The sequence below is a fragment of the Podarcis pityusensis genome (assembly GCF_964106645.2).
Source record: "Podarcis pityusensis genome assembly, chromosome: 4".
Lineage (NCBI taxonomy): Eukaryota > Metazoa > Chordata > Lepidosauria > Squamata > Lacertidae > Podarcis > Podarcis pityusensis.
Window position 1 is genome coordinate 9,652,086 of NC_138027.1, and position 26,715 is coordinate 9,678,800.

The 26,715-nt window shown below is 44.2% G+C and overlaps 1 protein-coding gene across 2 annotated transcripts in view; it reads left to right on the forward strand.

Annotated features, from left to right (window-relative positions):
- Positions 1–26,715, forward strand: part of MYO7A (myosin VIIA) — a 154,748-nt gene that overhangs the window by 32,430 nt on the left and 95,603 nt on the right. For both annotated transcript variants that reach the window (XM_081001719.1, XM_081001720.1), the window contains exons 4-15: positions 3,540–3,557; positions 4,696–4,880; positions 6,227–6,348; positions 7,527–7,669; positions 9,143–9,256; positions 12,308–12,461; positions 15,051–15,127; positions 16,199–16,318; positions 18,310–18,452; positions 20,573–20,783; positions 22,032–22,167; positions 23,499–23,605. In XM_081001719.1, the coding sequence (XP_080857845.1) occupies positions 3,540–3,557; positions 4,696–4,880; positions 6,227–6,348; positions 7,527–7,669; positions 9,143–9,256; positions 12,308–12,461; positions 15,051–15,127; positions 16,199–16,318; positions 18,310–18,452; positions 20,573–20,783; positions 22,032–22,167; positions 23,499–23,605 (1,530 nt within the window). The remainder of the gene's footprint in view (positions 1–3,539; positions 3,558–4,695; positions 4,881–6,226; positions 6,349–7,526; positions 7,670–9,142; positions 9,257–12,307; positions 12,462–15,050; positions 15,128–16,198; positions 16,319–18,309; positions 18,453–20,572; positions 20,784–22,031; positions 22,168–23,498; positions 23,606–26,715) is intronic.

The following is a 26,715-nucleotide window of genomic DNA, read 5'->3' on the forward strand; positions in this document are numbered from 1 at the left end:
TCTCTTCTCATGAGGTGGCCAAAGTATTGGAGCCTCAGCTTCAGGATCTGTCCTTCCAGTGAGCACTCAGGGCTGATTTCCTTAAGGATGGATAGGTTTGATCTTCTTGCAGTCCATGGGACTCTCAAGAGTCTCCTCCAGCACCATAATTCAAAAGCATTAAAAAAGCATTCTAAAAAAGCATTCTAAGGTAAAGGTAAAGGTACCCCTGCCCGTACGGGCCAGTCGTGTCCGACTCTAGGGTTGTGCGCCCATCTCACTTAAGAGGCCGGGGGCCAGCGCTGTCCGGAGACACTTCCGGGTCACGTGGCCAGCATGACGAAGCTGCTCTGGCGAGCCAGCACCAGCGCAGCACACGGAAACTCCGTTTACCTTCCCGCTACAAAGCGGTCCCTATTTATCTACTTGCACCCGAAGGTGCTTTCAAACTGCTAGGTGGGCAGGAGCAGGGACCGAACGACGGGAGCTCACCCTGCCGCAGGGATTCGAACCGCCGACCATACGATCGGCAAGTCCTAGGCACTGAGGTTTTACCCACAGCGTCACCCGTGTCCCTTAAAAAAAAAAAGCATTCTAAAGACAATTAAAAGCAGTCTCTACGATGATGATTTCAGAGGGGACAGTATTATTAAATTATTAAATCCCTCCTGGAAGTGCATGATGGGGGAGACAGACGCAACCCACTGGGGTTACACAAACGGAGGGCTGCCACTGAAAAGTGTGGGAATGTTGAGGAAAGTAGGAGAGGATATATTGATTCAGTATTATCCCTCCTCACTCACGCTAGTGAGCAAGCAGCAGAGCACACTGCGCATTGCTGGAAGCAAGTTGATGGATTCGTTAGAATCATTTAAGTTAAGCAATCCAGTCTGCCTTGTCCACCCTGGCTTGTTCCTGGTAAGTTTCACTTTTAATTTCCTGATAATAATAATGGGCGGGATATAAATAAAAAATTATTATTAGGGACGCGGGTGGCGCTGTGGGTTAAACCACAGAGCCTAGGATTTGCCGATCAGAAGGTCGGCGGTTCGAATCCCCGCGACGGGGAGAGCTCCCGTTGCTCGGTCCCTGCTCCTGCCAACCTAGCAGTTCGAAAGCACATCAAAGTGCAAGTAGACAAATAGGTACCGCTCTGGCAGGAAGGTAAATGGCGTTTCCATGTGCTGCTCTGGTTTGCCAGAAGCGGCTTAGTCATGTACGCCGGCTCCCTTGGCCAATAAAGCTAGATGAGCGCTGCAACCCCAGAGTCGACCACGATAGGATCTAATGGTCAGGAGTCCCCTTTACCTTTACCTTATTATATTACTATTATCTTGTATGTGTGAGAAACAACCCCATGCTCTTCCACTGCTAACTCCTGTCTCTGCTTAGAATTTAAATTTGCATTTGGGTGGGGGGTGGAGGAGGAGAAGAGGGAGGCACATCTTGCTGTGACCACAGTCATCTGAGCACTCCGGCCTCGGCGCAGCGCATTAACTTTTCATTAAGTGCCTGAAACACTGTCCTGGATATCTGTCTCTTCTTAGGAGGTTCACCCTGAAGCAGCAATAAATTTTTCATCAGATTAGCAACCCTAGGCTCCTTGATGGTTCTTACTGAATCGCTCCCACACCCCGCAAAACCCATACGCTCCAGCCTTCTTAAGCAATGAGTCCCAATGGACAACTCGTCAGCATCACATTTGAGGGTGCAGCTGTCTAGTTGTGTCTTTCAAAGGAGTGGAGCTGTCCAGAAGGACGTTGTATTAAGGGGTAAATCTATAGGGCGCTGTTGCATCAGCAACTGCCAAGCATCAAATATTGGAGACGTAGAAATGGCAGCAAACCAGCTCTTGGGCTAAGTTTAAGGGGCTGCTTTTGTTGAACGCAGCCCCACACAGCCTGGGGACCTGTATCACTGGACACGGGTGGTGCTGTGGTCTAAACCACTGAGCCTCTTGGGCTTGCTGATCAGAAGGCCAGTGGTTCAAATCTGCATGACGGGGTGAGCTCCCGTTGCTCTGTCCCTGCTCCTGCCAACCTAGCAGTTTGAAAGCACACCAGTGCAAGTAGATAAATAGGTACCGCTCCGGTGGGAAGGTAAACGGTGTTTCCGTGTGCTCTGGTTCCCGTCACGGTGTCCTGTTGCTCCAGAAGCGGTTTAGTCCTGCTGGCCACATGACCCAGAAAGCTGTCTGTGGACAAACGCTGGCTCCCTCGGCCTGAAAGCGAGATGAGCGCTGCAACCCCATAGTCGCCTTTGACTGGACTTAACCATCCAGGGTTTTACCTACCTACCTTACCTTTACACAGCCTGAGAGACCGGGGTACCTAAAAGATTGACTTGGCCCTTATTTACCCAACCGACCACTGTGCTCTGCAAGCAAAGAATTCCAGTGGAGACCATCTTATCATGTTATCATGAAGCCTATTCAGCACAGTATAGGAGCTGGGCATCTGTCCTTTGGAACTCCCCTCCCCATGAATGTTAGGCAGGCACTGGCTCTGTTGTCTTTTTCGGTGTCTGCTGAAGGCCTTCCTCTTCCAACCGAAATTTGTAATTTACCAAGCAAAAAAAGGTTCTGTCAGGTCTAATATCTGCATAAATCCTATTCCCAGTATAAAAAAGACAGTCACGAAACCGAGAAATTGCACAAAACAAATGAAATACCGTGAAAATCCCTGAAACGAGAAGTAATCGACTAGAAATATTATCTTATGGAAATAAACTAAATGGCAAAAATAAAAAAAAATTAAGGAAAAAATTAGAAAAACCTAAAATTGAACAAAGCCTTAATGGGATGCCGGCTACAAACCTTGTTTCACTGAACTATTCAGTTTCCTCAGAAGGAAATAGAAAAATCATAAACCTTAAATGACCAAAATTCAAAAAAGGGGGTAGAACTCCCTAAAATTCTGAAGTATTATAATCCTAGCTCGACCTAGGTGAAGCAAAGCACAGTAATAAAGGAATGAGGACTCAAAGGTACAGTTTCTAATACTGAATTTACAAAAAGGTTTGAAAAACTAAATGGCAAGTTTTTGACAAAGCCCAATTTAAAAGAAGCAAAGCACAGTTATAAAGAGTTGAGGACTCAGTTGTGAAAATTCTCGTGCTGCCTTTACAAAAAGGTTTAAAAAACCTAAATGACACAAATTCAAAGAAAGGAATACAAGATAAGCTGTTTTAGATTTTAAACAAACTCAAGACTGGATGGGGCATTGATCTAAGATGCCATCTCCATGTCCCCTGATTCTTTGCCCACTTCCGATCCTGGCTGCTGGCAGGTCATGCCAGTCAAACTCATGCCCCAAGTGAGGTTGATGGGGCAGGTTACAATCCCAACAGTGTCATAGATTTCTTGTACCGTATGTTTCAGTTTGTGGTTTATGCCTCTTAGAAAATCACATGCTCAGCCGTGGGACAGCGTAGGGCATCCTTTTCCTCTTCCCTCCTCCCCCTCCTTTCCTCGGATGTCTTTGACTTTGACAAAGAGTTTTGTGATCTGCTGATAACAGACAACATGTTTTCCCCTCTGCCTCTGCTTTTTCAAATTTTAGACCAACTGCGGCGGGAGGGTAAGTCTAACTAGCCAAACCGCTGAGCCATCCCATTTTCATACACACCAAACAAAAAAGCCTTGTCATCTCATTGTGACCTGCTTGGTCATTCATTGATATCCATCTGTCTGTATTTGCTTTATAAACTCATTTGTTTAAACCTCATCCGCCATTGGCTTGCTGTGCGGCTTTGCTAACAACAAGGAACTGGCAGCAAACTGTGTCTAAACAAGGGAGAAGACCGGTATTGGGAGTTGTAGTGATTTGTTTCTTAATATTCATGTTCTGGTGAAATGAGCATCACTAAAAGCTTTGCCTAACTGCTCGTGCATGACACCATTTTTTGCATGTACAGAAACAATGGCACTGAGTAATGATGTGATTTTGTTGTTTCGTTCCTTCTGCAAACCATAGAAAATTGGAGGGGCCTTTGCTCCTCACTAATGTGCTCATATAATGTGTCTCAACAAGGAATTTCACCTCCAGCATCTATAGAGATTAGAAAATGCCTTCCTGCAAAGTCGTTGTGGAGTCCAGTACACTCAAAATAGCAACTTTCTGTTGAATCCATCTCAATTTAAAATCTCAATAAACATTTCATATGGATTCCAAAGCAATTTTCCATTGCTTAGGTTGTAGAACATATTCTAATTCCCCGGACTATTTAAGTCGTTCAACTTCTATTTACCTGCTCCCAATAAACATTTATAAACAATAGTAACAGGTTTGGTTTTCTGTGAAGATCCAGTAATTCCTTCCAGTAATTTAGGGCACATGGAGGCAAACAAATAATGTGTATGAAAAAGTGGACATTCGTTAGAGTATACCACTGAATAAATTAAGAATATTAGAAGAAAGTGTGCGTACAACTGCATATTATCAACGACAGTAAGACATAAAATGCATTTTATTAGGGAAAGTTGCTTGCAAAAGTGTGCGTGTTTTAATGCAAAATCACATACATAAATATACAGGCACATGAGGGCTTTTTTTATAAAAAAAAATGCAAACTGCTGCAGAAATCTAGGGATTTCATTTAACGGCTAGAAAACCGAGAAGCAGAGAAAAACTGAAATTGACCGATTCGTCCACCCCTATCCGACGCAGCTGTTCTTATGTTTTTATCCTTGTGTGAACAAGTCTTTCCTCTTTCCAGACCTACACCGGCTCAATATTGGTGGCTGTGAACCCTTACCAACTGCTTCCGATCTACTCACCGGAACAGATCCGCCTCTACACAAACAAAAAAATTGGGGAGATGCCCCCGCACATTTTCGCCATCGCAGACAACTGCTACTTTAACATGCAGAGGAACAACAAAGATCAGTGTTGCATTATAAGGTGGGTGGACGGATTCCACAGGTGCGTGGCTGTCAAAGGCTCCATCTCTTTGCTTTGAAGGAGCTGTGGCTTCTTATAAGTCAGGAGTTTGAGCTGCTGGTCCATTTTACCCAGGACTGACGCCCAGGCCAAAGGTCTTTCCTCCCAGATTTGCTAGCAGAGATACTTACTGGAGATTTTGGCAACAGACTCTTGGTTCTGGCAAAAGCAAGGAGCTTGTTTCGGGAGAAAATTCCCTTTGGGGGTCCAGTCTGAAGGCTCATACTAAATTCCCCCGTGGCTCCTAGAAGCTGTCTTTCACATCTCCCTGGGTCTGGGACGTAGCTGTCAACTTTTCCCTTTTCTGGTGAGGAATCCTATTCAGAATAAGGGAATTACCCTTTAAAAAAGGGAAACGTTGACAGCTATGGTCTAGGACAGGGCCGGATTTAGGTTTGATGAGGCCCTAAGCTACTCAAGGTAATGGGGCCCTTTATATGTCCAGCTGCGCTTTGTCAACAACAAATTGTCGTTGCTTTTTGTGTTGAATACATGGTAATTTATGGACCTAATAGGTATCGAAAGCCATTTGCACATGTTGCCATGCAAGCAGTCCATGCAGAATGGAGGCACACTATATATAGAAAGGAGCAAAACAGTGATATTTTAGGGAGCAGGCTAGCAGGCGGGGCCCATGACTCACATCATAGGAGCCTACACAACACAAAACACTCTTGCTGTGTGTAGGTTTTATTTTATTTGTTTTTTATCTTATATTTTTGAAATGTAAGGTAATGGTAAAGGGACCCCTGATCATTAGGTCAAGTTGTGACTGACTCTGGGGTTGCGGCACTCATCTCGCTTTATTGGCCGAGGGAGCCAGCGTACAGCTTCCGGGTCATGTGGCCAGTATGACTAAGCCGCTTCTGGCGAACCAGAGCAGCGCACGGAAACACCGTTTACCTTCCCGCCAGAGCGGTACCTATTTATCTACTTGCACTTCATGTTTTCGAACTGCTAGGTTGGCAGGAGCTGGGACAGAGCAACGGGAGCTCACCCCGTCGCAGGGATTCGAACCGCCGACCTTCTGATTGGCAAGCCCTAGGCTTTGTGGTTTAACCCACAGCGCCACCCGTGTCCCACTTTGGAAATGTACATCCAGGGTTTTTTCCCTTTAATTTTTTGGGGGGCCCCCAAGAGAGTGGGGCCCTAAGCTATAGCTTGTTTAGCTTATACGTAAATCTGGCACTGCTCTGGGATCATGGAGAACGACAGAAGCGAGGAAATTGGGGGCAGAGAAGCTTTACTGTCCTTCGTGTTGACGAGATTTGGCCATGTGGTTACACCCAATTTTGTTGTTGTTGCAGCGGTGAGTCAGGCGCAGGGAAGACAGAAAGCACCAAACTGATTTTGCAGTTCCTGGCTGCGATCAGCGGGCAGCACTCTTGGATCGAACAGCAAGTTCTGGAAGCCAATCCCATCCTAGAAGGCAAGTTCATAAACGTGGAGAGGGATGCTTCTTTGTAATGTGCTGTTGACACCCCAATCACTGGGCGCTGCAAGATTCCAGGGGTTCCAGGCGCTTGCCCAGGGTTCAGTTTCTCCAGAATGAGGGGCATTGGAGACTGTGGTATATTTAGGATATTTATTGTTGTTGTTTAGTCGTTTAGTTGTGTCTGACTCTTCGTGACCCCATGGACCAGAGCACACCAGGCACTTCTGTCTTCCACTGCGTCCCACAGTTTGGTCAAACTCATGCTGGTAGCTTCGAGAACACTGTCCAACCATCTCGTCCTCTGCCGTCCCCTTCTCCTTGTGCCCTCCATCTTTCCCAACATCAGGGTCTTTTCCAGGGAATCTTCTCTTCTCATGAGGTGGCCAAAGTACTGGAGCCTCAGCTTCAGGATCTGTCCTTCCAGTGAGCACTCAGGGCTGATTCCCTTCAGAATGGATAGTTTTGATCTTCTTGCAGTCCATGGGACTCTCAAGAGTCTCCTCCAGCACCAGAATTCAAAAGCATCCATTCTTCGGCGTTCAGCCTTCTTTATGGTCCAGCTCTCACTTCCATACATCACTACTGGGAAAACCATAGCTTTAACTAGACGGACCTTTGTTGGCAAGGTGATATATTTAGGATTATATTTAGGATTATTATAGTTAGGATATAGGGTTTATTGACACATATATACAACCTGAGCCTACGATGGAGGGGCTCACAGCATTGTTACCCCATGGGGGCCTTGCGTGTCCCATTGCCACAGCCTTGGCTTCATACAGAAATCAGGCATGGCTCTCTCTGTCTCCCAGCTTCCCAGCCTATTGTCTGGTTCTAGCTTCTAGCTGAGACCTCCACCTCTGACTTTTGTCTTTCTATCTACCGCACAGTTGAGGGAGCCCATTTCCCCTCTGGCACGGAGCCACTTCCTTTGTTACCTTAACAGCCCATACTTAGCGGATTATGATGACCCTTGTCTCGTTGATTCAACAATTGAATCCCTTCCGGATGCAGGAATTGGAAAGGTCTCAGGCATCCAGCCTATCCGCACCGCTAAACTCACAACAGTACTAAGGTTTATTCAGCTGGGCAACAACCCTACTAAAAACCGATTATGAAAAAGAACTGTTGGGGACGCTACTGTTTCCCCCCTTTGTTTTTGTCTCCCGTAGCTTTTGGGAATGCAAAGACGATTCGCAATGACAACTCCAGCCGATTTGGTAAATACATCGACATCCATTTTAATAAGCGGGGTGCTATCGAAGGAGCGAAGATTGAGCAGTACTTGCTGGAGAAGTCTCGTGTTTGCCGACAGGTGAGGTGTTTTGGGTGGCAAAGGTTTAGGCGTTCGTCCTCCACATGTATGACTCTCCCTTTGTCCTTCTGAAGCTTTCATTGGGTTCAGGATGGAACCCAAAGCATGGTGTCTAAGCCCAGATGACTATCTTACATAACACCCAGCAAGGCAACCTTATGCTCATCACATCTGGGAATGTAGTCATCTCAGAAACGTAGGAAAGAGTTGGATATGTTTAGCCAGGACATAAGACTATCAAGGGGAGGTGGGATTAAGGAAAGCCAGTGTTGGGTCGTGGTTAGAGGGGTCAGACTAGGACCTGGGAGACTAAGAAAGTTTGGTGCTAGGCCCACTCGCAGGGTTGTGACGGTAGATAGAATCTGACTTGATTAAATAATTTTATTACTTTTCAATTACAAAAATTCAATGCGTGCCATATTATATTCACACCAAATAGCAATAGCAATTCAAATACAAAACAATTACATAGCCAATTTGTTATGTACTGAAGTTCTCACCCTGGGCCAGCAGGGGGATACTGTAGATAGTTATGCAAATAAGGGATCGAAAGTGACGTTCAGTGATTGGATAGTTTTAGAAAATTGTTACAGTTACGTTGTACTGGAGCTCTATATAAGCAGGCTGACTGAACCCTTCAGTTCAGTTCTGTTCTGGCCCGTGAATAAACAAGAGCTGTTTGAAGAATAGCTGTGTTGTCTGATATGTTCACCCACAACTTAACACAATTATATATAAAAAATTGTCCAGTAGCCCCTTAGAGACCAACTAAGTTTGTTCTGGGTATAAGCTTTCGTGTGCATGCACGCTTCTTCAGGTACCACGAAATATACCTTCTGCAGATGCACATGAAAGCTTATACCCAGAACAAACTTAGTTGGTCTCTTAAGGGGCTACTGGACAATTTTTATTTATTTATTTTGACTGCATCAGACCAACACGGCTACCTACCTGAATAGCCGATTATAAATTTTGTGTGGCTTCCCACGTGCTGTACTTCAAGGTCTGATTCCCTTTAATTCTGCCTCCAGACTATTGTTCAAACCAAATACAATCCACTCTTGATAAAATCCCTTATACCACAGCTACAATAACTTAACTTCGATTCGCATTGACACATATAATAATGTGTAAATTCGCAAGTGACTTGGAACTCAAGGCTGATGTGGCCTGTTTAATTATTATTTGCTGATGTTTGACTTTAGTGTTTACTATAAGATTCTAAAGGACTGTTGAATGTTGCTTTGTTTGATAGAAGTTGTTTATTTTAAAGTTATTGTGACTTTTATATTGGATCAGACTGTTACTATTAATGTTTGATGTTTTATTACGTTTTTATGTCTTGGAAGCTGCCCAGAGTGGCTTGGGCAACCCAGCCAGATGGGCAGGGTAGAAATGAATTATTATTATTATTATTATTATTATTATTATTATTATTAGTGAGCTTTGCTTCTCCCTCTGTTTCTCTTTCAGGCCCAGGATGAGAGAAATTACCACGTCTTTTACTGCATGCTGAAAGGAATGACGCCAGAACAGAAGAAGCTGCTTGGACTTAGGAAAGCAGGAGACTACAACTACCTCTCGATGGTGAGGGCAAAGCCATTTTTAAAAAATTAAGGGGGATGAGTTTTCACTGGTATCTGAGGCCCAGTTTAGACTGAGGTGGTAAGCCTCTGTCCGTAGACTGTGCCATTTGCGTGTCAAGGTCTCCAGGGCCACCCCAATAACTCACACATCACACCAATATTTTTGTTTAAGGTTTTTGGCATAATTTTGGCCACAACTTTATTAAAATACAAACATGTGAGTGGTTGCTTAGGCATTGGTTGCAACTAGCTGCCCCCACCATGGGGGACAGTCTGACATTCCGCACGCCTGCGAAAGTCAGAAAAGGAGAATACACTTGGGGGTAACGACGGAGCAGGGAACCTGCCCTCACCCCAAATGCAACTAGGAGCTCATTGCTATGGCCCAAGCCCCCTTGACAGGGTGGACAAGCAATAGTTTGCCCCTGATTCCTTTAACGGAATCCCTTGCAGCAGCAGCATTAGAGGGGCAGGCACAGCCAATCCATGCCCCTCAACCAACCAAACCATAAACCAATGCCTAACCGCAACCTTATAAGTTGTGACAATTTGCTACGCAGTAGGCAAAAACCAAATGGCCCCAGCCAATCAGCCAGATGGACAAAATTCCTATCAGGCCCTTGCCCCAAGAGCAGATGACCCCATGACAGGCATAGCAAGGTCAAAGCGAACAACCCTAATTCTAGGGAGGGGGGGGACACGGGCAATCTGATGCACTGGCGAAAAGAGGAAGCCCTAGCCCCGTGCAAGGAGTTTTAGCATTTCTGGCTGTCAATCAACAAATGGCAACATTAACTTCTTCCCAACGACAAGGGAAGCCCAATCTCATCAGTGGCCAACGGTCAATTAGCCTGCCCCACAACTTTGGAGTGTCCTGGCAGCCCCCACCCCAACACGTGCTCTCCATGAAGGAGAACACGCTTTCACACTGCGGTCCGGAGCCCACACAATGGAAAACTCCTCCTTACCAAGAAAAGAAAATACCTGCACTTAGAAACCTAGCATGTCAGGGAGGGGAGGCTAGGCTAGATTGCTTCTTCCTTGCATGCTGTTCTAGATCTCTACATGCAGGGAACTTCCTATGGTTACTCTGTGCATGCTCAGAAGCGCACCCAGCATTGTGACATTTGCCAAAGATTTTCTCCCCCCCAAAAAACATTTCCAAAATAAGTCCTCTATATGTTTCTGCTGTTTTAAGACTCTCCTTGGTTTTTTAGTGGTTCTTTGGCTCCACTCTGACAGGTGTTATAACCCCTCCGGACAGCACTAGCATGCTTACAACGGGGAAGCCTTGCAGAACAACCAGTAAGAAAACAACCAGTAAGATTTCACCCTGAAATCACATAGCGACATCGGTGGGCGGACTTACTTCGGGCATGCGCTGGCATACCACGTATCCCGAAGTATTTTTGTCCCATCCACCCTGAAATCACAAAGCAACATTTCGCAAAAAACAAAAAAAGGAAGGGGGAGATGATGGGAAGTTCTTGTTCAGTTCACATTGAGTTCATGAAACATCATACCCTGACCTGTTCTTAACGCATTGTTGACCACATCTACGGAATGCAATTGTTATGCTCTTTCAAGTCATGCAATATCAATCACTAGTAATAGTTTATTAAGACCTGCAATATCAATCACGAGTAATAGTTTAATAAGGAGGTTTCACGCCTGTCCAATTCTGTGTTCCCTTTCCCAACCTTTAATCTATTGATGTTTAATGCCTATATACAACCCTTGCATTGTATTTGTGTTAACCAATCAGCAAGAAGCACATATGTGGCAATGCTGTAATATTCAATAAAAGGGACTCGCCGAGACATGCTCGGTAGATGACTCCCATATGACACTTGCCATTCGTCTGTCGTTTATTTCAACCCAACACCTATGGTCACGTAAAGCATACTCAATAAACACACGAGACATAACTGGCTGTGTTCTTAGATAAATAAGGTATACTATTCATAGTATCAAATTATAAATTTCAATGGAAGTATTCTATTTACGAACAGACAGATGGAATAGACACCATTACACGGATGGACTTTATGCATGAACTGTCTAAAGAATGATCTGATCCACTGGGTCTTCTGCTTGGTTCGTTTGTTGAACTTTATGAGTTACTTCCGTTGAAATTTATAATTTGATACTATGAATAGTATAACTTATTTATGTAAGAACACAGCTGGTTACGTCTCGTGTGTTTATTGAACAATCAGTAAGGCCTAAGAAATCCACCGATTTTTTGTGCGCTATTATTGCAGCAAGAACTTGTTGGAGAAATTCCAGCTGCATTAAACCCCTAGTAGCCCTTAGTCATGAGTTGCTGTTTATTTGATGGTTCCTGCTTGCTGTTTTTAGTTGTCATGCTTTGCTTTTTCATATTGTCGCCTCTTTGAAGGGCCTTGAAATATACTCGGAGTCGAGTGTGGATTTCATGCTCTTTATTCAGCTCATAGTAGTGAGGAATGGAAGTTCCCCCGAAATGTCTGCTTTATATACATTATTTACACAATGGGCCCCACGTGATTGGCTAATTCCAGGATTCTCCTGTAGGCCAATCAGGTTGCGAATTACCTTCCACCTGGAGCTGGATTGGGTGGCTCCTGCGGACCACTCAGACTGCTGCATTCTGAATCCTATTGTTCTGGGACCAATCAGACTGCTGCATTCTGAATCCTATTGTTCTAGGACCAATCAGATTGCTGCATTCTGAATCCTATTGTTCTAGGACCAGACTGCTGCATTCTGAATCCTATTGTTCTAGGACCAATCAGACTGCTGCATTCTGAATCCTATTGTTCTAGGACCAATCAGACTGCTGCATTTTGGATCCTATTGTTCTAGGACCAATCAGACTGCTGCATTTTGGATCCTATTCAACTCAGTACATAACAGGCCTTCAAGATGTGATGCACTTATTTTTGTCCTTGCAAAATAATAATAATGAGCCGATTAAGCCCGAGTTACAGGTGTCCAAAATTGTGTGCCACCAGGCGCAAGTACTTCTGTTCCTTATTGATGGCTCATTGAACCATCTCATCCTCATTAGGGTAACTGCATTACCTGCGACGGTCGAGACGACAGCAAAGAGTACTCAAACATCCGAGCGGCAATGAAAGTCCTCATGTTCACCGACACGGAGAACTGGGAGATCTCCAAGCTCCTGGCCGCCATCTTGCATATGGGGAACTTGCGGTATGAAGGTAGTATCCCCGGCAAAGAGTTGGATAACGGCGGCAAATGGGATTTCCCTGGAGAGAGGGTTAAATTTAATATTGTTGCAGCTGGCCGGTTGCCAAACCTTTTGAGAGGCTAGCTGTGTGCCAGTGGGTACCTAGTGGGTCTTCTCTCACATGCTAGGCAATCATCATTTCACACACACCAGCCGCCACAATGCATCACACAAATATTGCCATGTGGTCTCCAAAGCAGTGAGAAGCTCCAAGGCTGGTGCTACTTGGATTTAAGGTTCCTTTAGAGCAGGGTGGATAAAAATCAATGGTTTTTCTATCTAGCTAGCTATAAAATCAGATTTTTTTATTTAAATTGGATGTTTTTTATTTTAAAATATTTTAATTTTTTATTAAATTTAAATTTATTAAATTTAATTAAATTTAAATTAAATAATTAAAAAAAATAAAAAATATTTTAAAATATTTTAAAAATATTTTTGGAGAATGCTTTTGGAGAAAAAAATCTCCCTAAAGATAGTTTTCTATTTAAGTTACATTATAGTCCAAAGGCTATTCATCAGGAAATAAGGATTTAAGTTTTTCAGGTGTGCTAAAACTCAGTCTAAGTCTTTTTAAAAAAAAATTGTTTAATCACATCAGCTAACAAATATGGATACATATGCTATAATGTTAATGTTTTAGTTAAATACATTGTTTAAATTGTTATTAAGGAAATTACTATTTTTCTCCTTCCAATAAAGTACAGCAGAAAAGTTGTCCAAATATAAAAATGATTTCATAATTACCTGTCTTTGTATTTCTAATAGTATAACCAAATCAGTAATTTTTGATATAATTGTAAAAAACTACTCTGAAAATCTATTATTCCAAAAATGAAACCTTCATCTGGTTGTAAATATTAAGAATGGGTCTTTCTGTAAAAAAAATGATTTAAATCAAGTCTTACTGACTAGTGATTTAAATCAAGTCTTACTGACTAAGTGGTTTAAATGGTGATTTAAACTGTGATTTAAACCGATTTGATTTAAATCAAATCCACCCTGCTTTAGAGTAAAGATCATTGAGGTTTTGTGCCATTTTGCAATATCCAGTTCATTTGTGAATATACGCGGAGAGCATAGGTAGGGAAAATGGCATTCATGCCCTAGCACATGGGTAGGCAACCTAAGGCCTGGGGGCCGGATGCGGCCGAATCGCCTTCTCAATCCGGCCCATGAACGGTCTGGGAACCAGCGCTTTTTTACATGAGTAGAATGTGTGCTTTTATTTAAAATGCATCTCTGGGTTATTTGTGGGGCATAGGAATTCATTCTTTCCCCCACAAAAAATATAGTCTGCCCTCCCCCAACAAGGTCTGAGGGACAGTGGACCGGCCCCCTGCTGAAAAAGTTTGCTGACCCCTGCGTTAGAATCGCATAAGTTGAGCAATCCAGTCTGGCTTGCAGATTTCCTCCTTAGTTCCCTCTTAAAAACAATAATGACGCAACAGTCATGTTTAAAATCATTGATAAAGCTTACTTACATTCCGTTCACAGTATTGATCAGGCTTTATCTTGTAGTTACAGGTACATTTGTAGAGAAAAGAAGTCTGAGCTAGGCCTCAGACTTTCTACCTTGTGGCTTCCACCCTCTGTAAGGATGAGCCATGGGCTGCTAGCTAAGAGTCAGCAGAGAGCAAAAGAGCAAAAAGAGGAAGATGGCTGTGTGACTGGCCCTTTTATAGGGTCTGCTAGGGTCCCGCCCATCTACCTGGTCCCACACAGGAGGAGGATGCTCCAGAGCAGGTATGGCAGGAAGTCTGGAGCAACATTCCCTTGTGTGTCCACTCTAGGAAACAGAAAATGTTGAATTTGACTGCTGCAGTGAACAATACATCCCACATAGACAAAAAACACAGCTACGAAGGGCTTCATCCCATGTCTTCTCCCCCACTAGTGTGAAAGCCCTTTCACCAATGAATAGCAGGGTTTAAGGACTGGTAAACAAAGGAATCCAACAGTTGTGCCAGCAGATTCTTGTTGTGAAACAGCTGATCCTTGCCGTGCAACTTGCTGCACAGCAATCTTTGGCAAGGCGCTTGCCTTTTCCCTTTCGCAACGTTCTGCCAGTAATAATAATAATAATAATAATTTATTATTTATACCCCGCCCATCTGGCTGGGATTCCCCAGCCACTCTGGGCGGCTTCCAAAAAAATATTAAAATACTATAATACATCAAACATTAAAAGCTTCCCTAAACAGGGCTGCCTTCAGATGTCTTCTAAAAGTCTGGTAGTCGTTCTTCTCTTTGACACCTGGTGGGAGGACGTTCCACAGGGAAGGCACCACCACCGAGAAGGCCCTCTGCCTGGTTCCCTGTAACTTGGCTTCTCGCAGCGAGGGAACCGCCAGAAGGCCCTCGGCGCTGGACCTCAGTGTCCGGGTAAAATGATGGGGGTGGAGACGCTCCTTCAGGTCTACTGGGCCGAGGCCAGTGAAACGATTGTTCTGCTAGTTGACTTTAAATGAGCGCTGCGTTAGACGCAACCCGTAAGAAGGGGGCGCTCCTGTATCAACCGTTTTTGCAACCATCTTATCTTGGTTTAACCCCCACGCAGCTCGGACCTACGACAACTTGGATGCCTGCGAGGTGGTACACTCTGCATCGCTGATCACCGCGGCTTCGTTACTAGAGGTGAGCTGAACATCTCTGAAATATACTCAGAGTCGAGAGTGGATTTCATGCTCTTTATTCAGCTCATAGTGGTGAGGAGGAATGAAAGTCCCCTCAAATTATCTGCTTTATATACATTATTTACACAATGGGCTGCATGTGACTGGCTATTTCCGGAAGTCTCCTGTAGGCCAATCAGGTTGTGGATTCACTTCTATCTGGAGAATGATTGGGTGGCTCCTGCAGACCAATCAGACTGCTGCATTCTGAATCCGATTGTTCTGGGACCAATCAGACTGCTGTATTTTGGATCCTATTCAACTCAGTACATAACAATCTCCCTGTTGGGTTATGCAGGCAGGCAACTGCCAACTGCTGGAAAAAAAAACCCTGGATGCATGCGCCATTTTATGGTCCTGTCTCTTTTCCTTCTCTTTTGAACATGGCAGCCATGTTGTGTTAGGCCCCGCCCACACAGCAACCAGTTTAGATTGTGCAATGGCCCGAAGAGGTCTGGAGAGATAAAATCAGATCTGGAAACATGGAAATATCGTGAGAGGCAGGGCTGAGATATGGAGACGCTTCAAGGTTCAGACTGTGGAAAGCCGTAAAATCAAAATTACAATTCGGAAGACAATTTGATCTTGTTTTTGTTTTTGTTTTTATTGGATTATGATCTGATATGTTAATTGGATGGGGTTTTTTTTGGAAAATTGATAAACGCTCTAACAAAACAAAACCAAAAAAGATTGTGCAATAGCCCCACAATAGCCATGTTGTGTTATGCGACACCACCGCGTTTAGGCATTTTGTGTCATGACACGCCTCCTTTCTGATTGGTGCCCTCAACACATTTTGCAAAATTCCAGACAGGTACCACTGGCCTCAGAAAACCCCAGATGTAGATGCTGTACTTCTGCAGATCTTATGATTCCCCCAGAGCTTGCTGACGTGTCCCTCGTGTTTCTCAGTTGTTCCCTTTTAGCTACAGAGCAGCCTGTCCTCACCACCTCAGTTTGTTGTTGAAGTTGGGGGCGAGGCAATAGATGCTCAGATCAGGCAGTGAATGGTTTTTATTTCCAATGCATGCAGGTCGACCCTCAGGACCTAATGAACTGTCTCACTAGCCGGACTATCATCACAAGGGGGGAGACCGTCTCCACCCCTCTCAGCATGGAGCAGGCGCTGGATGTCAGGGATGCTTTCGTAAAGGTAAAGTCACGCCCATCTCTCTCTTATTTATTTTCTAAAATTTTCACACCGCTTGATTCGGGGGACACACACACACACACATACATCAAAGTGATTTACAAAACACTCAGGTTTGTGGGTTTCCCAGGAGCAGGTTGAAATTATGCAGGGACATTAAAGAATTCAAGGATAACAAACCTAAATGAATTCTATCATCAGCTTCTGTATACATGGAATCCAAGGGACGTGGGTGGCGCTGTGGTCTAAACCACTGAGCCTCTTGGGCTTGCCGATTAGAAGGTCAGCGGTTCGAATCCCTGCGACGGGGTGAGCTCCTGTTGCTCTATCCTGGCTCCTGCCAACCTAGCAGTTCAAAAGCAAACCAGTGCAAGTAGATAAATAGTTACCACTGTGGCGTAGAGGTTTCCGTCATGGTGTCCCGTTGTCTGTGGACAAATGCCAGCTCCCTCGGCCTGAAAGGTTGCCATGGTGTCCTGTTGTCTGTGGACAAATGCCAGCTCCCTCGGCCTGAAAGAGATGAGCGCCGCAGCCCCATAGTCGCCTTTGACTGGACTTAACCGTCCAGGGGTCCTTTACCTTTTACATGAAATCTAATGGACGTGAGGCCATAAACTTGTCAACAAAATTCATTGCATAAAAATGGGAGCTGACAAGAAGAAACAATATAAAAGTCATTAAAACTGAACGCCAGGTGTAAAAATTCTCCTATGCAGTAACAGAAGTAGATAGAACCATAAAATGGAAATATTTACTCCATTTGTTTATTTCGACAATTTGTACACCACTTTGTCCCAGTTGCCTCTAACGTATCTCAAAATAGTATTTCCTCAGCATGTGAAGTACCATCTGTGCCAGATTTACGTATAAGCTAAACAAGCTATAGCTTAGGGCCCCACTCTCTTGGGGCCCCCCAAAAAAATTAAAGGAAAAAACAAACTGGATGTACATTTCCAAAATATAAGATAAGAAACAAATGAAATAAAACCTACGTACAGTTAGAGGTTAATAATTGTTTCACTATTAATATACTTCTTCTTAATTGCATTTCACTATTACCGTATTTTTCACTCTGTAAGACGCACCAGACCACAAGACGCACCTAGTTTTTGGAGGAGGAAAACAAGAAAAAAAATATTCTGAATCTCAGAAGCCAGAACAGCAAGAGGGATCACTGTGCAGTGAAAGCAGCAATCCCTCTTGCTGTTCTGGCTTCTGGGATAGCTGTGCAGCCTGCATTCGCTCCATAAGACACACACACATTTCCCCTTACTTTTTAGGAGGGAAAAAGTGAGTCTTATAGAGCAAAAAATACGGTAATATACTTCTTCTTCATTGTATTTCAGTTCAACAATTACTTTGATAAAATACATATTTTGTTATGTACAAATGGCTTTAGATACCTATGAGGTTCATAAATTACCATCTAGCATATACTCAACACAAAAAATAGTGACAATTTGTTGTTGACAAAGGACAGCTGGACGTATAAAGGGCCCCATTACTTTCAGTAGCTTAGGGCCTCATCAAACCTAAATCCGGCCCTGAGTACCATGCAATAATCAGAATGGAAATAAAACCTCTACTCAGCACAAGTATTCTTACAGTTCTTCAGTCATTCTTTAGATAGCTGAAATCCCAGTATAAGATGCTCTGAATGTTCTTCAATCAGATATTCTGGATAACTGAAATGTCAAACGTGTTCCAGCTTAATTAGCTGTCAGTGGCCTGTTTTGTTATGCAACATCAGCCAAATTGTATGCATGAGCTCAGCCAAACTAGATCCAAACATTACCCTTGCTTGAGTCGAGGCCAAAGGTTTGCAAATTGAAAAATAAAATTAAAAAATGCACATTGTAAAATTCTAGAATCCAATTGTTATGAGTAGTTCCTGTCTCTGGGCAAGCAAGAGGCATGTTGAAGAGCCAAAGCTTTTGTGGCAAGCTATAAAATGAATGGCATTTACTTCCCTTCCCTTTCTCCAACCTTTCCAGGGAATCTACGGAAGGCTTTTCGTGTGGATTGTGGAGAAGATCAACGCTGCCATTTACAGACCTCCTTCCCACGAACACAAAAGTGTGAGGAGATCCATTGGACTTCTTGATATATTTGGGTTTGAGAACTTCACAGTGAACAGGTACAGGAGCGAGAAATGTTCAGGAAAAATTTGCTGTGGTGGCGGGTAGCTGGTAAAAGGGTGCAGGGATACTGATGGGGGGGTGGGTCATCCATCCACCAGTGCCTATATCTGGGCAGAGAATAATTGGGTGCACTCTTCCCACCTTGGATCAAATCTATGCTTCCAGGTGCCATAAGAAAGCTGCAGAGATAGCGCAGGATAGTGCGCACCCCGGAAATGATCTCTTTCAGCTTCTGCCTTCTGGAAGAAGGTACAGGGTTATAAAGACTAGGACTAGCCGCCTGAGAAACAGTTTCTATCTAAATGCGATTTTGGTTTTAAACGCAGTATAAGGAGTCTCTATGGGAGTATACTGTATTTAGAAATGGGGTATCAGAATTTTTAGGGGGTTAACCAGGCTGGGGTAGCTGGGATAGTAGGCTTGTTGGTTTTTGAATGTCTGAATGTAGATTTTTTCAATTTTGTTGTTCTGTACGGGAAAATGACAATAAAGATTATTGTATCATCGTATCGTATCGTATCGTATCGTATCGTATCGTATCGTATCGTAGGATATAGAAGGGAAAGTGAGGCTCAATCACAGTGAGAACCTCTTTGTAACTCTCTGTCAGAGACCAGGCTGAGGAGTAGTGATCTGATGAGGAATGGTGGGAGCCTTCCCTTCCCTCTCCCCCTGCTCCTGACCAGGATCCTGAAGCTGCCCAGGAGCAGTGGAGCAGTATAGATTTGGAACAGCGGTTTGCAGAGGGGCATAGTTCTGAAGGCAAAAGTTGGGAAGAACTGGGAGGTAAACAGCAAAGTGAAGAAGAACTGAAAGAGTGAGAGCTAAGTGTCCAGCCTATTAGTCCAAGGAGACATAGAGCAGATAAGTTGGCTACACAAAAAGCACAGTGGTTGCGAGATCAGGTTGCAAAGCATGGAAGTCACTAAGGGGGAAGTGGGTGGAAACCTTAATTGGGAACACCTTCATTTCGAGAATGGCTGCTTTGTTCTTTTGCTGTGATCATTAAAGACTCTTTATATGGTAAGCGACTCTTTTCGCTTAGTCCTGCCAAAGGGGAGGAGGAGGCCAATCCCCAAAGCCTGACACTCTCCTTTGTTCAGATTTTAAGGGGAAGGGGTGGGGTTCCAATCCTGATACATAATGAAACTGATCATGTTGGTAAGCTCCATCTGGTACGCAGGATGAGACCCTCCCTGCCCGCAGACTGTCTCGCCAGAGTGGTGCATGCTCTAGTTATCTCCCGCTTGGACTACTGCAATGCGCTCTACGTGGGGCTACCTTTGAAGGTGACCCGGAAACTGCAATTAATCCAGAATGCGGCAGCTAGACTGGTGACTGGGAGCGGCCACCGGGACCACATAACACCGGTCCTGAAAGACCTACATTGGCTCCCAGTACGTTTCCGAGCACAATTCAAAGTGTTGGTGCTGACCTTTAAAGCCCTAAACGGCCTCTGTCCAGTATAGCTGAAGGAGCATCTCCACCCCCATTGTTCAGCCCGGACACTGAGGTCCAACTCTGAGGGCCTTCTGGCAGTTCCCTCATTGCGAGAAGTGAGGTTACAGGGAGCCAGACAGAGGGCCTCCTCGGTGGTGGCACCCGCCCTGTGGAACGCCCTCCCTTCAGATGTGAAGGAAATAAGCAGCTATCCTATCTTTAAAAGACATCTGAAAGCAGCCCTTTTTAGGGAAGTTTTAAATATTTAATTCTGTATTGTTTTTAACACTCAATTGGGAGCCACCCAGAGTGTCTGGGGAAACTCAGCCAGATGGGCGGGGTATAAATAAATAAATTATTATTATTATTATTATTATTGGATGTTCAATATAGGACTCATACTCTGCCTAATGTTAGGGCTGGCCCTACACTGAAAAGGCCCTACTCCTGGTAGCCCTAATGAGGGCACTCAAAAGAGGGCCTCAGATGTTTGAATTAAGTACATGGGTATATCTGGGAGAAGGGGGTCCTTCAATTCATCACATTTGACATTAATTCTTAGGATATATATATTTTCTTGCATCTGTTACCAAATTATTCCTGGGCTTTTTTAAAAAAAAAAATTCTGTTTCTCTATTTCCCTCGCTGATGATGCTTGCTATCCCCCCCCCCCCAGTTTTGAGCAGCTCTGCATCAACTTTGCAAACGAGAACCTCCAGCAATTCTTCGTCCGCCACGTCTTCAAGCTGGAGCAGGAGGAATACAACCTGGAGAACATTAACTGGCAGCACATCGAGTTCACCGACAACCAGGATGCCCTCGACATGATTGCCATCAAACCAATGAACATCATCTCGCTCATTGACGAGGAGAGCAAATTCCCCAAGGTCAGGATTAAGAACTTGTGTCCTGGATCGAGGGAAGACCTCTTTCTTTCCGACAGACCCTCTCACCAGTGCTGAAATCCATGAGAATGCTGCAAGAAGGACCTGATTGCAATAACTCTCTCCGCTGATTTCACCACTTGAGAGGCTCTGTAAGGAAGGAGGAGGTATTTCAGATATTTGAGGCCAGAATCATCTGGGACCTTAATGCCAATGTGAGCACCTTGAATTGGGCATGGAAACAAAATGGCAACCAGTGTAGCTGTTTTATGAGATCTAAACGGAACCCTTCCCACAGTCGCCAATGTCTCTTCCTCTCCAGGGAAGCGCGTGGCGCTGTGGTCTAAACCACGGAGCCTTTTGGGCTTGCCGATTGGTTCAAATCCGCATGGTGGGGTGAGCACCTGTTGCTCTGCCCCAGCTCCTGCCAACCTAGCAGTTTGAAAGCATGCCAGTGCAAGTAGATAAATAGGTACCGCTGCAGCGGGAAGGTAAATGGCGTTTCTGTCTGCTCTGGTTTCCATCACGGTGTCCTGTTGCACTGGAAGTGGTTTAGTCCTGCTGGGCACATGACCCGGAAAGCTGTCTGCAGACAAACGCCAGCTCCCTCGGCCTGAAAGCAAGATCAGCGCTGCAACCCCATAGTCGCCTTTGACTGGACTTAACCATCCAGGGGTCCTTTACCTTTACCTCCTCTCCAGGGTCCCCCCCCCCCCCACACAAGCAATTAGAGACTGTGGCTGTCCTGGTCCTGGGAGATCAGAGGGAAGGGTAGCTTGTTGTAGCAAGAGGGTGAGACACCTGTGACTCTTCACCAACCAGACCAGACCCATCTCTGCTTCTTGACCTCCCTCCACTTCTGCCTCTGCTTCTGGACTGCTCTCTGCCTTGGACTCTTCCTGCTCACTAAGCCCTGTTGTCCATTCAACTTCCAACACCTCCTCCTCCCAGTCTTCTCCCTCTAACCACTCATCATTGTCCCGCCACCAACTCCCCATAGCTCTGAGCCTTCTTCCCTTGGGGGTTCCCCAGCTGATTCTTCCCACCCTTCCTCTGCATCCAACCAGTCCATGCCACGAGCTCGCACAAAAAATTGCGTATGCAGACACTTATCATTTCCCCCTTGAAAGAAAGTCATCCAGGTAGTATACGATGCAAGGAGGGAGAAAAAGGTTGGCAGATCAAGCTGATCATTTTTGGACCACTGCAGCAAACCTTTTAAAGTTGGGGATTGTGTTCTAATTGATATAGGGAACAGACACGACCATGCTTCACAAGCTGAACTCCCAGCATAAGCTCAACACCAACTACATCCCTCCCAAAAACAACTATGACACCCAGTTTGGCATCAACCACTTCGCTGGAGTCGTGTACTATGAGACGAAAGGTACGTCAAAGTCATAGAATCGTAGAGTCTTAGAGTTGGAAGGGGCCCAAGAGTCATCTAGTCCAACCCCGCTGCACTGCAGGAATCACAACTAAAGTATCCATGACAGATGGCCATCCAACCTCTGCTTAAAAACCTCCAAGGGTCCACAACCTTCTGAGGGAGACTTTTCCACTGTCAAACAGCTCTTACTGCCAAAAAGCTTTTCTGCATGTCTAGTCGGAATCTCCTGCAACTTGAAGCCATGGATTCGAGTCCTACCTTCCAGAGCAGGAGTCAGCAGCTGCCTGTGTGCAGTATCTGAATGACCTGTTTGTGATACTGAGTTCCCATCAGGAAGCAGTCGAAAACTTGCCCTGTGCCCATCATGAGATGAAAATGGGCTTCAGACTTGAATATATTGTAATACGCTCCCCCAATCTCTGTGCTGTGAAAGAATCCAGGGGTTCCAAGTGTTTACTCTGGATTCAGCTTCCTTGGAATGAAAGTCAGTGGAGAGTGTGGTGTTTTTAGGATATGTGGTTTTATTTACACCTATATGCAACCTGAGCACAAGATGGAGGGCTCGTGGCATTAACGGCTAAACAGATCTTGCTTTTCAATTAGTCACAGCCTGGAATCCAAAACAGATCAAGCAAGTGTTGGTGGCAAAGGGGGAAAAATACACATATAAAAGGTGAATTCCCTGGATGCCAAGATCCAAGTTTGGGGCAAGTGCTTTTTGGTGAGAGAATGCCAGCAGATATTTAAAAATCACAAAATATGCAGCAAAGTAAAGCATGGAAATATAGGCTGTTAGACCTTTAAAATATGCCCTTGTGAGTTCCTTCCAAAGTTTCCCTCTTCCCCCAGCGTAGAAAAAGATCACATATTCGGTAAGTTAAAAATGGTTTACTTACAAACTCTCCAAAAGTCAGATTCATGTGCTTTTATATACACCAGTCGGAAACTGTTGCACAGACAGTAAAATTTGGCTTAGTTACAGTGTTGAAAGTTCCTAAATTATAGGAAGAGGGGCTTGTTAGAGCCATGCGGTCTGAGCTTGGAGCAAGCACCACATCTGGCCCACGGGCCGTAGTTTGCCGACCCCTGTTCTGCGGCATGATTATGCTAATCATGGCGCTTAACTAGTCAGCCACAACCATTGCCAGGACATAGGAGCTGGTTTGGCACTCTTGCTCCTCATACTTTCTACCCTGCACAGAGACATGATCCCAAGAACTGCAAGGGACTCAGAGCATCATGCTGACTGACCCACCCACCCCCTCCAAAAAAAACCTTACAGCAGTGTAAATAATTCTGGGCTCATGCTGTTGTCTTCTCCACTACAGGATTTCTGGAGAAAAACAGGGACACACTTCATGGAGACATCATCCAGCTGGTCCACTCCTCGAGGAACAAGTTCATCAAACAGATCTTCCAGGCTGATGTAGCCATGGTAATAAATTTCTATTGCGGAGGGGTAGGGTGGGTTGTTGGGTGCGGAATATGAACATGGGCAGAATACCTGTGAACGCCAAGTTGCTGGGAACTACAATTGGGCAGGAGTGCTGCTGCATTTGGGGGTCTTGCTTTTGCGCTTCCCATTGGGTCATCCGGCTGAGAACAGAATGCTGGATTGGGTGGTCCTTTGGGCTACTTGTATATTTGTACATTTGTAGCCTTATTAGACTTTACCGACTGGTGGGGCCTGCGTTGCTCCCGGGAGGGAGGGAGGAAGTCAAATGACACCGAGGTTGATTCAGAGAAAGAGTTTATCCTGCTCTCCGGATAGCAGAATGCACTTGCGTGGTCAGTTCACAGCAAGTCCAAAGAAATGAGAAATTTCATGCAGTATATACCGTATTTTTCGCTCTATAACACGCACCTGACCATAACACGCACGTAGTTTTTAGAGGAGGAAAATCCGTAGGCATGCCACCCGTAGGCATTCCCCCCATAACACGCACAGACATTTCCCCTTACTTTTTAGGATGAAAAAAGTGAGTGTTATGGTGCAAAAAATACGGTATATCCTCCAGGCACCCTCTCCCCCCTTCCCCAGGAATTCAAGCACGTCAGCTTATACACGTAAGTTGACATCCATGACCATAAACAGTTATTCCTGTTCCGGCACTCTTGACCATAAAAGGGTTTTCCTCTTCCTGTACTCTTGACCATAAAAGGTTGTTCCTGTTCCTATACTCTTATCTTGGGGCAGGAGGTCACCAACTCCTGGCGCCATTCCCGGGCCTCTTGTCAGACTTGACAAGGTTTGTGCGTCTTTGTGGTCTTTGTGGTCAGGATGTAAGATAAGACCCAGATGCGTCATCCCTGCTCTACTGGAACTGGCAAGGCCACTCATTGCTGTTACAGACTGATAAGGGAGAGAGCTTTGAGCACTTGTTTATACAGCTGGGTTTTGGCTCAAGAGCTCAAGTTACAGCATTTTAGAAATGCTCCCTTGGAGGAGGAAAAATGGGGATTTTGGGTCAGTTTCAAACTGACTGCAAATAATAATAATAATAATAATAATAATAATAATAATAATAATTTATTATTTGTACCCCGCCCATCTGGCTGGGTTTCCCCAGCCACTCTGGGCGGCTTCCAACAAAGATGAAAAATACACTAAAATGTCACATATTAAAAACTTCCCTGAACAGGGCTGCCTTCAGATGTCTTCTGAATGTCAGGTAGTTGTTTATCTCTTTGACATCTGGTGGGAGGGCGTTCCACAGGGCGGGCGCCACTACCGAGAAGGCCCTCTGTCTGGTTCCCTGTAGCTTGGCCTCTCACAGTGAGGGAAAGTATCTGTGAGCAATTTGACATCCATTTAAAAGCATACCAGCCTCTTAGAGTATAAAAGGAAAAATAAAGGGTTAACCGAGACAGAGAGGATATCCTTCTTTTTGGAATGCCGCTAAATATTCTCTAATTCAGGATTTCCCAAACTTCAGTCTCCATCCAGCTGTTTTTGTTGTTGTTTTTTAAAATAATATTTATTAATAATTTCAAAATTACAGAAAAGAAAGAAAAAAATTAAAAACAACACTACAATACATAGAAAAAAGAAACAAGAAATAAAAAACAAGACATAAAAACCAATGCAACAATACAGCAAAAAGATAAAAAAGAAGGAAAAAAAGACACAAATCCCATATTACATATCTTTAACTTCCATTTGCTTGTTTCATTGACCTCCTCACACCTCCCTTTTTGTATTCTAGTTTAATTGATTATTTCAGCAAATTCTTTCCATCTTTCTCAATTTTTACTAAATAATTTATCTTAACAATTTAACCTATTAATTAACACAACAAATCCTTTCCATCCTTTCCCCATATTCTGTTATTCAAATTACCTTAAGTTATTTAACCTTATCTTACCAAAAAAATACTTTAGAGCTTAACGCTTAATACTCGATTATACATAACTCCTGATATCTTTTCTACTAGAGTCATATAGTTTCATTCCAACATTTCCCCTAATGGTCATTAATTTTAGGCTAATTCCCTAGGGGGGAAAATTTTTTTTTTCTTTATAAATTTTCTTCCAATCTTCATCCAACGTCTCTTCTTCCTGGTCTCGGGTCGTGTCAGTCCTTACTGTCCATTCCATCTAGTCCATCAACCTGGTAATCTAATGTCCGAGGCCCTTAAGTCTCTTCCATGTCCCTTCTGCAGATCTTCTTCTTCTTGTTTATACTTGCACTTTTCCTTGTCTTTTGTTGGTCTCTTTCTTAGTTTCTTTCCTTTCTCGTTGGGGAGTAGGTCTCTGGGGGATTCCAACCCAAAATTATCTTCGTCTCCCTTCATCCAACCAGCCCATTCCCCAGAGTCCCACTCCCCACAGTCATCAATGTAGTCCAAAAAATATTTAAAAACATATTTCGAGGTCTCTCCAAAGTTAAGAACCTCCTCAGCTCCAGACTCCCCCTGGCTGACTCCAACTTCAATCTTCAAAGACAGCAGCTTATGCTCCTGTAGGGCCTCGGGTCTCTCCATTTGTATTATTTGAGGTGCAACCGCAACCTCCTCCATTATCTTCTGCACTTGCCCAATCAGTACAGGTTCCTGAGTTCGTCCCTGAATAGTTTCTTTATCAATATTCCCTGTTTGTCCACAGTTATTAACCACAACAGTCATCAAATCCATTTTCTTATTCATCAAATCCATCTTCTCATGCATCTGTTCCAGCAAGGCACTTGTCTTGCATAAAGCAAGCACCAAAACTTCCTCCCAGCTCATATTTAGTCAAGGTCAAAAAGGACTGGTCCCACGATCTTAATCTGACAGCTGTAGAGTCCTCAAGTAGACTGCAGCAACAATTTAGCAAGCTCCCTCTAGAGGAGACAATTTCTATTTGTATCCATTTTTTTAAGGCAAGTCCAACAAAGGAAAATTACTTGCATTTTTCAGATATTTTGTTTCTTTAGAATGCAAAAGGCAACATTGTAATCAGTTTATTTCTCTTCTTTAGCTATCTGTCAAAGTATTCCATTCACAGTTGTCAGGGGTTCAGGAGCAGAGGCAAGGGCAAGGGAGGAAACAGAGAGCGAGGGGGAGG